Source organism: Solea solea, chromosome 11, assembly GCF_958295425.1.
Source record: "Solea solea chromosome 11, fSolSol10.1, whole genome shotgun sequence".
Classification (NCBI taxonomy): domain Eukaryota; kingdom Metazoa; phylum Chordata; class Actinopteri; order Pleuronectiformes; family Soleidae; genus Solea; species Solea solea.
This window is the reverse complement of record NC_081144.1, coordinates 8985433-9000279: the sequence shown is the minus strand read 5'-3', so window position 1 is coordinate 9000279 and position 14847 is coordinate 8985433. Positions and strand designations below refer to the sequence as shown.

The 14847-nt window shown below is 41.2% G+C and overlaps 1 protein-coding gene across 5 annotated transcripts in view; it reads right to left on the bottom strand.

Moving 5' to 3' along the window:
* plekhg5b (pleckstrin homology domain containing, family G (with RhoGef domain) member 5b) overlaps positions 1-14847 on the bottom strand; it is a 63943-nt gene that overhangs the window by 19247 nt on the left and 29849 nt on the right. For 3 of the 5 annotated variants that reach the window (XM_058643001.1, XM_058643002.1, XM_058643000.1), the window contains 5 exons: positions 3130-3271; positions 2308-2407; positions 2043-2103; positions 1599-1690; positions 1360-1496 (listed from right to left, as the gene is read on the bottom strand). In XM_058643001.1, coding sequence (XP_058498984.1) covers positions 1360-1496; positions 1599-1690; positions 2043-2103; positions 2308-2407; positions 3130-3271 — 532 coding nt within the window. Of the gene's footprint in view, positions 1-1359; positions 1497-1598; positions 1691-2042; positions 2104-2307; positions 2408-3129; positions 3272-13427; positions 13529-14293; positions 14497-14847 lie in introns of those variants that run through there. The other 2 variants (XM_058643004.1, XM_058643003.1) reach the window with 2 other exon arrangements.

The window sequence follows — 14847 nt, the reverse complement described above, 5'->3', positions numbered from 1 at the left end:
CTGTGGTTTCAACAAGTCAGGTCACTTCTTTCACCTCAATGTGATTGGAACCACTGATACAGAGAAATATCAAATATCTATTCATTTTGACATGTGTCAAAGCTTGAATGAGTCAAAGTGTTTCGACATAAAAACAGATTCTCAGACGTCACACGACTCAACAGCTGTGGACTGTTTGCCCTTGACCTCAAAGTGTAATCAGATCGAGTGCAAATCCTGACTGGTCGAGAGGTGCCAGTCGGGTGGGTGACAATTTCAAAAGAATAGCAGTTAGTCATGGAATCAGATCTCTCTTAATGCTTGAATGGGCCTTTGATGCATCGACTGCGTAAAGGCAAATAAAAAACGCCCTTCCAAGTTATAAGTTTTATAAAAAGATTGAGCAAATCAGTGACAGAGTCCACTCCCTTTCGTCAGAAACTCGAGTCATAGAGGAAACACCATCTGCTCTGCTCAGTCATTGTTAAAAGCGGCAGGAAATAGTGGTGTAATGTCCAAAACACATCACCACTGCTTAGAACACGACTAAAAGCCTCACTCATGTTGTAGGCGGGAGGATCAGCACTTTCTGTAACTGATTTTTTTTAATATAATTTATTTGACATGTTTATGGTGCGGTAATATGCCCACAGCCTTGCATAAAAAGATCATGAGAACAGGGTTAGAAATAACAAATAAAGATCATCTGACACCTGAGATCTTCTTCACTCAATACATTTGACTTACGTAAAACTGAATGAGAGTTTCAGCAGAGAAAGACAGTGAGGGTTATTCAGACTTTGCATCGAATTTGCATACACTGCCTTTTAACAGTACCCAGAAAACAGGTTGTATGTATGTTGGATGTCTGGAAATCTCTCTGTTTTATAGAGTTTATTTTACAGGAGCTGACCTGGAACTGGAAAGCCATTAATCTGTATAAATCTGTAAAAATACATATTCATGCAGGAGACAACTGGGGAAAACAGAAAGCTGCTGCACATTGATGATCTCTGGGAGGAAATCCGTGCCACTAGGAACTGAAACTGAATTATTTATATCTGAACATGAATTACTCCATTTGAATAATTGCTTTCAAAATTTGAATCTGAAAAAATGTTATTTGAAATTTAATGTAATGATTTGAAAGTGCATTGCAATAAATTTGAAACGTAAGCATTATCCATGATATACATACTTTAATTTTGTGTGCCTCTTCTCAGGAAACCATTAAGTGTTAAGTTGAAACATTAACTTTTATTTTACCTGCATAAAACTTTTTTTGGTGAATAAGACTGAACACATATAAAGAGCAGGAAAACCTTTGCTGAATGCACCCTGATCCCTGAAAGAGGAGCTTTTAGTGCCAGGTGTTCTTACCTTTGACTTTGAGGTAGTGTCCTCCAAAGCGGTAAGCCTCGAAGTTGAGAGACAGAGGCGTGTTGGACTGATCCAGGAACAGGTCGACCCGGGACAGTTCAATTCCTTTCCTCTCAAACACTGGCCCTAGCACCTCTCTAGAGCAACACAACAGAGAAAACACAATACAGTCAAAAAGAAGAAGCCAATAGATATGTTTCTCATCGAACTCTTGTGATACATCTCCCGTCTTCTCTCACCTCAGCGTTTTCTTTTTCATCGCAGGTACAATTTCTGTGTTTATGTCCACGTTGAGATCAAACTTGAGGCTGAAGCACTCCTTACTGGGGTCCTGCAGGGGAACAGAGGCACAGTTAGTTTACACAGGTCGGGTTGCACCTCTGCTGGCTGACCCCAGACTTGTGCGGTATGTGTGAGCTCCCAGTAGAGCCACAGGGGGGCTCCTTCTCACTGCACAGCCCGGCTCAGACACGAAGCAGCCTGGGAGATAATATCACTGCTGCAGAGGATCACGGTGGCTGCTTTCATATTACACAACCCTCTGTTTGCATCACTCACTGTTTATGAAAAGATTTTACAAATAAATGTGAGTGACACAACATAGAAATCTTGTTAAATCTTTCAACCAGCAGAAATGAAGTGCGGTTTCATATGATGGGACTTTTTTTAATTTGTTTCCTTACATCAGTGTGTCGTCTCCGTGGCTTCTTTTTCACCAACTTCAATCCCCCTGTTTTGCGTTCCCTGCAGGACAGTTACATACATATTATTATATTTCAAAAGACATAAAAGAACCCAAGACACGCAAATCGGTCTGTTATGTAGAAAGAATTGATTAAAATCTCTACCAGGACGAAAACAATTCATGGCAGTGGGGAGACATGAGTATTACAGACGGGAATCAGAAACACATGAACACAAGCATGATATAATCTGAGGGTTACTGACCCACGGTCGTTGCTCCCCTCGTCTTCTTCCTCCAGGTCGGGGGGAGGGCTGGTGCGTGGGGGACAAGAGCGTGTGGACACGTTCCGAGCCAGGATGGAGGCTAAAGGTTAAGAAAACACAACAGTCATTCCTTCTGTTAGATAATACCTACAACAATTTTTAATATCAAGCTTAAAAAGGGTAAAGGGTTGGTTCACACAGATTTCCTCTCTTAACTCTGGTTATAGTTAGACCTTCTCCTGTTTTCGGCCTCCACACGGATACAACAGTGGTATATACATTTTATTCAAAGCGTGTTTTAGGAGTCAGAAATAATGAAGAGACGGATATCTCAAAACTTGAGCAAAATTGTTTTTACAAAACACTCTGCCAACCAATCGGAGAGGGACTGGATTGAGAATGATGTCAACATTTCCCAGCTACAGTTCTGGATAATAATGACAGAGAACGCGCTACGTACAAGGTGATAAGACATGAAAATAATGTCAAGCTGACAGAATAGAATTAAACGAAATGAATTTACTCGGACTAAAATAAACACCAACGGTAATTGAGAAGACATAATGTTAGATTAACAATCATTTAAAAAATAGCATCAGTGACAGTGTAACTATTTTATTATGAACTGGATGTCCACACAAATCACAAACTTTTAATGTCCATCAAACATATGGGAGATGAAAGTGTTTCGCCTTATTTAGACACCAATAAAAACTAAACTGTTCCTGATATTTACACAGCGAAAGTCTGTAATGAGGCTGTGGGTATGACATCACTGTCAGAGGAGGGAATACCAAATAGAGACAAAAGGAAAAAGTCTACCTTGAGGTTGTAAGTCAAATCGGGGGTGCCGGTCAAAGTGCATGTTGTCTGTGTTCTCCGAATGGCAGCGCGAGTCACATGACTCACACAGATGTAGGGGGCCTTTGCTATTCAGGTCTTGGCAGTCTGGGTGGTGGCAAACCTAGACACAGAAACAAACACAGAGAATGGAAGGAGGGGGGCAAGAGAAAGTCGGATCAACAAAAATATCAAATACACAAGGTCCCCTATTTGAATACAAAAACATGCTTAAAGACAGGGGCCACAGTGAAAAGGGCAAAACAGTCCCACACTTGAAATAAACAGCTCCCTGCCTCACTATTGTTTCTGCCACAATTAAATGGCCACAGAGGCTGCCGTGGGCATTCCGGTGGTTTGGTGACTCCCACCGTTCCACCATCTGTCCCCCTTTGTGGAGAGACAACCAATTGACTAGTAAGTAAGTTTTTCACCCAGCGTGCTGATCTGGGAACGGCTTATCCTTACATAATCCAAATTTTGTATTCCGAGGTGACAATGAAACTGACCACAGCTCAGCAACTGGGAGACTTCCAGACCAAATGCTTTGGAGATAAGGCGCCAAGTGGCAGAGGGATGCAGGATTAAGGATCTCTCACTGTCTCAGACAGAGATGCACGTGTGCACACGCACGAACACAAACACAAACAAACACACGCATTACATTTCCATGCACAGTTAAACTGAACTACAGTTGTAGCTCTATTGCGCCATTAAATTGGACTACTGCCCTCGTCTCACTGTACAACAACTAGCGAGGAATCCATATATTGAATGAAGTGGCGACACACTCCGCTTTAGACCAAAACAACTTTAGCTGGCAGCTAGTTGGTACCACGTCAAGCACCACTCAGAGTCTGAACTTTAATATGTTCAATTATTTGTGCTGGGAAAGAATAAACTCAGTCTCCTACTCAGCCTAAAAAAAATCTGGATTTCACCATGTTTTTTTCTTACTGCTATCTTCTTCATCGATGTATGTGCTTGTTCTTTATTTCTGGGTCAAAGCCCAGACTGGGAACCGTGGAACATGTGCAGTGCTTAGGCCAAGTTTGGGTCTGATTGAACATATACATGCACTAGTTTTTATCTGCATTATCTGGGTGTGTTAGTCTGATTTTGTGTAAAACAATTTAGTGCAGGCTCAGCCAGATCAACATGTTTACATGTATTCTATTCTTCATGTTTACACTAACTCTCCCCCTCACCTCACCAATGGGGCAGGATCTTTGATATCTCTTTACTCCACCCCGTGTCTCCCCTCGCCATCTCCCACACCCGGTTCAGGAAGTGGGGACGTATGGTGAGATACAATGGAAGTCCCTCTAATGTACTTCCTGTCATTGTTTCCATGTACTCAGGATGACATAACAGGGGAGTGCAAGCTAAGGAGTCTAGCTTTCATGTAAACACTATAGATAGTTGACATCTGAAAAAATGACATTATACAGGCCTTCCAAAAGCAACTATTGTTGTAGGACACAAATCTTGACGGCTCCGCCCACACAAAACACATGCAGTCAAGTGACTCAGATTTATGCAAATGGACCATCTCTGCCCACCACTTACATACTCTAACGTTGTCCTCTGCAGATCGGAGCAGGAGTCTCCACATCCATGCCAGAAGGCACCCAGGACCCCAGTAAATATCCAACTTGTTGCCCCACTATCTTGCTCTACAAGGTGCCCCTGTCAAGCCACAGTGCCTCATTAATCCAGTCCTTCCAATGTCTAGCCAGGTATAATCACAGATTTTAAGGAGCAGGTCGCAAGGCCTGACAGATGGGGGGAGGAGAGGAGGGAGGGATAAGGTTAAGGGAGGGTGAGGAGTCCCAGTAAAGATATAAACCCAAGGCAGGAAGGAAAAAAAGGTCCATCCAAAAGCTTTTCAGAAGAACAAAGCCCCCCTAATCTTGCAGCCTAATTGGTGCCTGTGCTCTGTCAAAGCCATCTGACGATCCTGCAGAGATTTAACAGCCTACACTGAGCTCCACCAGCCAGGGTCTTCTCCTATTTCTCCCTCTCGCTCTGTCCTCTCTGCCGCCACCACCACCTACTCCTCCCTTCCTGTCATACACCCAGGGTCACAATACCCAAGGCAAGCGGACACCCAACCACAGCGAGAGAAAGAAATGTTTTAAATAGAAAGAGACTGAAGCGAGAAGAGTTACAAATGAGCTCGAAGGCTGAACAGAATAAGATGGCCTTATTTACAGCGGTGGACATGACATAATCTCCACCAAAAAAAAACACAGTGGGGTTAAAGGATCATTCAAGTTTATTACAGCTTGGGCCTTATTTTCATTTTGTCGATTATTCCGTCATCTTATGATAACACTGCACTTACTAAAATAATTGCTGGGATCTGGGAACATGATGACACCACTACAACAAAATGAACAAGGTAAGAAGTATGAGCATTCGCACAAGCCTGATAATACCAAAACTATGGCAGTAAGACACAACTATCCTTTAATTCCACTATAAATCGATTTGTGTAAGTTGTCAGTGGACCACATGAACACAGGCTGCAGATCCATGTTCTGTGGAGCATTTTAGCATGTTTCAGGTCTTTGTTTTGGTTTTTACTGGCTACAACGGGCAGCTCTTACTGGCAAAAACACACTTGATAAATCAATATGTGTGTAATCTAATCATCAGCGGGGAATAAACACTTTCTGTGGAGTGGAGCTTTTAGCAGCTACAGATCAAGAAAGTTGACATTGTCTCAGTCATATAGAGCAACCGCTTAATAAAGTAATAAATATTTTTTACTCTACATGTATCTGGCAACCGGCAGAAATTATCTTGCGACCCCCATGTGGGTGAGACCCCAAGGTTGAGAAACACTGCAGGAAGATTGAGGAAAGTTATAGCAATTCCTCCTGATGAGGATGTGAATTTCATGTAAATCTATGCAGCAGCTGGGATATTTCATTCTGGGCCACAGTGGCCGAAAAATGGACGGACAGACCAGCTAAAGAACTGACTTAATCTCATCAGCCAAAAAAAAACCCTGAAATAAGTTTACAGGCAGGTCTTCCTCATTCTTTCAGCCAGAGTCAGAGTCAGATCCAGTTTATTCTTGTGCTAAATGTGTGGTAACTATCATTAATAAGCACAGTGGGAAGAGAAAACATTTCTCAATCAATGATGTTCAACACAGGATTTAGGTGTCTGCCCTGTGACTGACTCACTGACCTCAGCTTGCACAGGCAGCTTCCTGGGAGAACCACACAAGTCGGAGAATTCTGCAATAACATCACCCACTGAAGTCAACGACAATGCATGCACACACATTTTCGCGTAGCAGAGTTAAAAGTCCCATCACACACAGGTGGCATGTTCTCTATGAGGTGCGGAGACAGTCTGACAGGCCAGAGAATTATGAGTAAACCAGCTGCCATATTAAGACAATAGTCCAGATGGGCGGGCCTCCTTACTACCAAGTCGGGGTGTTCACAGTCCTGCTGTAAGTTAAGAAAATATCGGACACTTAACAAGAGCAACAAGTGCAGTGTAGGATGACGGAAAAGTTCTGTGCAAAACGGAAAAATAAAAGTTAGAAAAGCCTAATAGCCACACATGGCAGCTACCTTAAGAAAAATCTGTGTTTGTTTTTGCAAAACACAACATTCCTATCAAGATGACATCATGGATTTCATTATCCTGTATTTTGTGATATCTTGATCTGGATCAGTTTACCCCAACCAGAGGAGGCCGTATGTAAATGTAGCTGGCTGCAGAAGAGGCGACATTGTGGGACAGCTGATGGGAAGACATGTATGTCTCACACTATGAATTTATGAATTTGCAAGACAACATGTGTCATGTGAGTGTGTGCCGCATTTGTCCTCCCCGCATGCCTCCTTGCAGATTTGCCTGGATTAGTGGTGAGGTTGTGGGGAGCATGAGTCAGTGTAGATGAAACACTGCATGCATGCATGCATGCATGCCTGCTTTCGCGTGCACATATTCATTCACACACACACACACACACACACACCAACAGCTGAGAACACACACTGGCCCCACAGTGGCCCTCGTCTCAGCTTAGCACATCCAAAGCCACGTGGTACCTGCTTATAACTCCTTGCTTCCACACACACACTGCTAACACGCAAATACTAAACACACCACACTCACATACACATGGACTTGCAAACAAAGACATGCCCAGTCCAAGGCTGTATCATCAAACATTACACCAGTCTTTCAGCTGTAATAAAGCCGTTCTTGTTTGAAATAAGATGACTGAAGTCCTCCAAGGTAAAGCAGGATTATTATCTTAACACTTAATTCCTCAAACACTAGCACGCAACACATGAAGGCTATACCCATGCAATTTACAGCACATACTGTACCCATCATCATACACTGAGAGTCTGATCACATCTATCCTGTAAATAGCACAAGAAAGACTCCAGAAACCTGATGCTGAAGATATTGAACCATGGCAATTATATAAAGTTAAGATCTGATTGTTTTAAATCTGATTTTTAGGATGGAACCCGTGGGAGTCATTTTCTCACCATGATCACAATTTTAGCTGCAAAAGCAGATTTTAAATGAGGTTTGTCATCTTGCCACATCCTCACAAGCTGGGAAATCTGTGGCTGATCACTCATTGTGTAAGAAATTTCAAAATTTACAGAGCCGACTCAATGTGATACAAGACACATCCATCACCAGTGTGCTATCAGATTTGAGCAGTGAGAAGAACTGCTGACTAATGTTCTTCCTGGTTTTGCACAAGCCAGAAATACACAGGTTAAAAACTTCCTGACAGTTTACAACCTGACAGATTTCCCCTCTCTGACCTCACTTAGCCTGCCCCTCCTGAACAGTGTGTCCTGCCAAAGCACACCTAGGATTTACGTAATAGCATGCATCACCATGCACACATGTGTACTTGCATCAGGTCGGGGAGTGAAAAAGTGGGTATGTTAGCCTCAGGCTATGGTTTCTCTCACAATGCATCTTCTTACACTTCTTGTGTAAAAGGTGACTGGGTCAAAGTAAGACACAGCAGTATTTTAATCACACTCTTTATCGCATTAGGTTCAAGTGTATACAGCTAAAACTGTAAATAACAAATGCTTTAAAATAAGAAACACAAATTAAAAAGGTATGTTAATGGTGTTTGCCTATTTTTCACCACAGCTATAAATGCAAATCTACTTGGTTATATGTTATATTAATTACTACAAAAGTGTCCAAATGAACATGGCACAGTCTGTGGAAGAAAGTTTGTCAGAATTTTGCAAGGCACCACACTTAAAAACAGACCAGCTGTGCAAAGGGGATATTTACTTTTTAAAGGAAGTGATTTCAAACATCTTATGTTAGTTCCACAAGAGAAAAGTCTAAAATGATAAGGAGTAAGTGGTCGGTTTGGCAGATACACGACTGCACAACCTCCATAAACAGCAGTGGACATTTCCTTGTACTTGCTGATGCGAACCATCCAGGACTGTCTTTACTCCGCAGCACATTATCCAACAAATGCAAACAGCATCATTTTACTCAAGTGTTACTCAATATTAATTAGTTGTAGTTGATCTAATCTGCTACAAGGCACTGCCAGCAGCCAGCAAGGGCTAAACAATAGAACCTGCACCTAATTTGAGAATACAGATCAAATCAATTTATTTTGCCAACTGATGTCAACAGATTCAAAATGAACCCAGTAAACACAATCTAAACCTAAAGGTGAATAAATCAGAGACAAGATGGGACAAGAAGGTGTGACTAATTACAGATGACAAATAACATGTAGGGCCAATCAGACTGTAAATTTGTCTGTGTCAAGAGGTGGGGTGTTTGGGTTCAGGAGGTGAAGGTTAAGTTACAACACTTTGAGAGGTTTTACTGCATCAAATAGAAAAACATGCTAGAAAATAATACATTTCCTTGTTTTATTGAAACACTGAGGCTGGAGTTCTCCCATATATTTACCTACTACAACACATGTTAATGGTCATGGTAGAGCACAAAACCATGGAGTAAACTTAATGCCCTGTCATTGTTCCAAGAGGAACACACACAAACAAACCCAATAGAAACGTCCATTGACTTGAACATGAAATCGAAGCAAACCTGAATGTGCACAATACAGAGCGGCTCATCTAATGCAAATGTTTGGCTATGTTAATGACAAAACTTATTGTCTAGGCCAACCATCTGTCTGGACAATGAGAGGTTCCACTGTTCTTCAGCCTTTGTTGAGACTGTGGGCGACATCCAGATACAGTATGTTTAATCACGCGGACAAACGTTAATGCTTACTATCACTCCACTCCCACAGAAAAGACTGCTTTGAGGTCCTGTTCCAACATGCAAGTCCTCACTGACTTGGCAAATGGACGAGATTCTCTTCAGCAGTGAGTTATGTTAGCATTAACACAACTCCTCATCACTCATAAGGGGCCGGAAAAGTCAGCTCGGGGGAGCAGCAACAATCACTTCAACAACCGCTGGATTTACCTTGTATTTCTTTCAAACCACTACCACCCACACCCACCCGTCCCTGGCCTACACACACACACAAAATACTCAAATGCATCCCAATAAACACACCTATTCATGCAAATGACTGGTTAGCACTAGACGAGGCAGAATCATGCACAGTCTTGTTCAAATAGTATGACTGCAGTGAAGTCAGTCAAACACTCAGACAGGCTTTGGCCAGAGCAACTCGTACTGTCTGCAACACAAATCAAGGAGAAAACCCAAATGTCAGACGCAAATACGTGTCATCATTGGGTCATAGTCTATGACTGAAGGAGAGAAAACCACTGTCTGGTTTTCACAGTCAAATAATCCAACGCACTGACTTTTGATGTATTGCTTGACTGTAGACACTGACTCAGGATTAAGCTGTTCACCTTTAAATCAAAAGCTAATGATTTTCCTCATAGAGTTGATCCTACCATGTTAAAAAAAAAAACAGAATTTCATTTAATTATTATACAAGGACAAAGCTATTTTTTTTAACAATTTTTCCAAAATAACATTTCACAATTCCTTAAATCCAAAATATGGCAGTCTTAAGGATTACTATGATTAGCTGACAGACACCGATATAGGTCAAGGTCTGCTTCATATTACTTTTCACTACCTATTTCTTGCAAGACTGTTTGAGTGTCCTTGTGGGAAAAAGAGCACATGACCCCCACAGGGCCTCCCCATGTTTGCTGAAGAGGAGCCTGCTTTCTTAAACATTATGCAGAGTTGCAATTAGCTGTGGCCCAGGAGGGGAAATCTAAAAAAAAAATCAGTGCCCAGTAAGGCTGTAGGAGATCAAAGCGGGAGCCTGGGCAGGCCTCACCCAGGTCTGATTTATTTTTCAATAAATAAACGATACATCCATCTGTTGAGGAGTGGCATGGGAGAGTGCTGCTACCGCTCATTTGCTTTCTTCTGCCGCCATCTGTCCTCTGGCCGGGCAAGAGGTGGAGGAGGAGGAGAGCCAGGGCCTGGCTCTTTTTCTGCAGTCCTTATGCAACAAGACTGCCTGCCTGTCTGCATGTCTGTTCCCTATTAACAGACGCTCCCTCATTCTGGTACAGTGCAGCACTGATGCCTTGCACACATATGGATCCACTCAAACAGAGGCACTTGCCTTTTCATCCTCTTTCGAGAAAAGTGTGTGTGTGCGCATTTCCCAAACATGTTTATAACTATGTTAATACAAAGGACTAACAGAATATTAACTGTATGATGAGGAAAATTGTTTTTACAAGGAATGAAGTGTTTCAATATACAGTTAAGTAGCTCTAGCACACAAGCACTAACAGGACATCGATTTATTTAGTGAAGTGTGTCAGCCTCCGCTACACTAGGTGGCGATATGTCTGCTTTCAGCTTGTCAGTATTAAGCGTTTCACTTAGTACATCAGAGACAACAACTTTAGTTCACAGCTAGTTGTTAGCATGTCAAAAGCCATTCTGTTTCCTTCTACCATTCATTAAACTTAAAAATATTTAATTCTTTAAGCTGACAGAGCAACCAAAATCTGTTCTGCTATGGAAAGTGCCATTGTTTTCCTATTTGTTCTGGGTCAAATGGAGCATGTGAAGAGCGCCCAGGCCAGATCGAGTCTGAATGAATGTAAACAAGCAGTAATTTGACTCTCAACTGCATTACCTGGATGGGTTAGTCTGAGTTTCAGAAATTTGATTCAGTACAATTTCAGTTGCATTAACTTTTAAGTTTTAGGTTCATGTACATTGACTATCTACAAATGAAAATGAAATAATGTAAAAAAAAAAAAAAAAGAGCTAAATATTGATTATTCTGTCCTGGCATCACATTGTTTTCATACTAACAATAGAAAACTATACCTATAAACTGGTTGGATATATACTGCAGAACTTTCCCTATACAATATTTTTCTTTCTTGTTGTTTTTAAAAAGTTTTCCGTAAACACAGCATTGTTTCAAGAAATGTCTTCATCCACCCCAAAATGAATCTAAAATAGATTACCAAAATAGATAAAGCTTTATACGTATACATTACAATGTATACAATCACAGAAATGGAGACAGAATTGGGGGGGGGGTGTCATGACAGAAAATAATTGAGAACCACTGCTGTAAAGCAAATAGACCAAACAAACTCCAAACACAAGCTGAGGATGATAACATCGACAGCAAATGCAAACGCAAGAAAGAGGTGGGAATACGACAGAGTTTTTTCCAACGTAGTGTACTGGTGGTAGGCACGAAAATGCAAAGGCTGTTTTTTGAAATTTTCCCATGATAAAAACAACTTTAGTGGATTCTCCTGAACTCATTTTCATGCGGGGGCTGTACACATGAAAATGAGTTCTGGATTCTCCTGAACTCATTTTCATGTGTACGGCCCCCACTAAGTGTGCTGCTGGAATTAGTCTGTGAATTATGAGGGATGGTAAATAATAACACTACTTTAATTTTCAAATAAGTCTACACGATCAACCAGATGTTTCTACTACTGAGAGGAATTGTGGTCAAAAATCTGAGTTGTGATAAACAAGAAATACTCCAATAAAATATAGGCTATGAAGATGTAGTTGTTTACACTCCATCGAGAAGCAATATAAAATATAACACCCACTATCTGTGTCAGTTTGTGTGACTCATTTACTTGTTTAATAGTATTTGTGTACAAACAGACGTCAAGCTGTGAAATTGTCACTGCATTTCATGAAGTCACCCTCCTCCGCAAACTGACACATGAGAGAAGAGGAGTGGTTTTTCCCAGATTTCACATGAATGTCATTTATGAGAATAAGTCATTTTGCATTTACTAGAAAACACTAGTTGTTTAGATGGATCACAGGGAAAGGTGACAGGTCCACCCCTCCCACTGGACCTCCCAGGGTGAATGTGATATTAATGATTGCTTTGTGTTGTGATGTGTTGTTTTTAGTGGATTAAAATTTCATCATGTATGTTTTCTGGTCTGCCTTTCTGCCTCACTTTTTTAATCATTACTGAGCCCTTCCACTTTCAAACAAGAAAACTGAACATTTAATTTCAAACTGAGGTTCTGGCCCTGCCCCCCTTGATCCAACCCAGTGTGTATTCCACACATGTAGACAGCAACATTTTCATTTCCTCTGCTTATGATAAATGTACCATTTATCTGTGTGTTAATATAACTGTCCAGTGAATGTATGTCCTGAGGGGGCATCTCCGTTATCCCTTTCCCCTGCCGCTATCCCATCCGACACGGTCCCATACAAACAACGCAAAGGTGAAATCAGACACTGCCCAAAGGTCGATCTGACAGCGCACAGAAACTACAGGTTTGAGTATTTGCCACAAAGTAACAGACTCCGGAACAACCAAGTTCACAGGAAATACTCCTTTTTTGTGAAATAGACTATGCATTCCATTGAAAGGTTTCAACATGCAGCAAAGTTTGCCCAATAAAATATTACCTCCTCATTTTTCACAACTAATTTTACCATTGGAAAAGTACTGAATCAATCCCTAAATTGAACAGCAAATTATTTTGTAGAAAAGTGTTAATTTTCTAGCAGATTTAAATTTGTCTTTATTTAGTATTGTTTTGGTCTCTACTGCAGGTGACCTTAACCCCTGCAGCACAGTCCAATATTTATATGGCATACGACACAGGCCACTGTCACAGTACTGTCACAGAGGGAAAACAACAAACTCAAGTTGCCTCTGAAGGAGAAAAAACACCACTCAATCCTCTTAGACATAAAGAACTAAACACATCCAGGCAGGGTGATCAGCGCGACTGCACGGGAAAAGCAACACTCACCAGCAGCTGGTCTCTCCCACTCTGCTCTGTCAAGTGTACTGACTGCTGTCTCAGGCAACATTGGCTGTACTATGACGCAACCAGCCTTCCTAACCATAGCTCTGGGGCAGGAGAAGGAGAGATAGACAGGAAGGCAGTGAACAACACCAAAAAAGGAGGAAGAGAGAGGAAAAAAAAGAACTGGGTTCCCAAAGTTAAAATTGGACTTCCAGCGAATGTTGAATTACATAGCTCAAAATACAACAAATAAATTGAATATTTGTGAACCGCTTACAAATACGTGTAAGTTAAACTGAAGGGAACGAGCCCTAGTAGGTGCCAGGGGCACACTGCTCTGTTAATATGAGAAACAGATGTGAAATATGCAAACACAGGAGGAAAATCAGACTTGAAGTGTTGGTCCACACAGATGTCGATGTAAAAAATATCTTTCTTAGAAAACAAAACTAATCAATGATGATTTGTCCCTAATCTACCTCTGAATGTGTTGTTTGAGCTGTACTGATACATCAGAAACAATCTGCAAGTATTTTGATTTTTAATCATTTGTCAAGAAAATTTACCAAATATTTGACAGTTTATTGATTTTTTTTATTCTATAATTTAACTTAATTCAATATCTTTTGGGTTTTGGACTGTAACTATACATAATGACAAGACACTACATTATTATTATTAGTCATTGTCATGTTTCACTGTCCTGGTTCAGATAGTTAGTTCCATTGTACTTCCATAGCTTTTAGAGAATGAATAAATCTATCCATACATGCAAACACAGATTTTTTTTTCAACACACTCGCAGCACATCACATATTCATACATCAAAGTGACTCCATGTCAGTTCGATCCGCACATTGTTTACCTACCATAGAAACTCCACTTCCAAAAAAAGGCAACCGCTGTGAATTTCGGTAGCAGAACCAATCAATAGTTCCAAGGTCCAGTAGACGGCAGGTGGTTAGAGTTTGAGTCCTGGTCTGTGTGTGTACTGTTGTTTCTAAAACAGTCCCAAAGCTTCACGTTGAAAATACCGGACAGAGTTAATCTGACAGACGATGAGATGGAATGAACACTACAGGGGCTGAGAGCGGCTCACTCTGTTTACTACAAGAAAGGCACACGCATAGAAAAAAAAAAAGATCAACCCCGCCTATCTTCTCATTCACCCCCACGAACTCACACACATCCTGGCTGACTCATGTAAACTCCCACTGAAACTGATCTGCTCTCTAGTGGGAATTACCAAAGTTTTCCATGTGACAAACATTGATCCCGCTCTAAATCAAATTCAGGAGGCAATTGTTGGATTTTCTTGATCTCAGGTAAACTGTCCAGCTTCACTACGTTCTTCATGGCATCTGACCGTGTAGCTACAAGGGTCAAACAATAGAGCAAATATGCACAAATGCACCAAGTTATA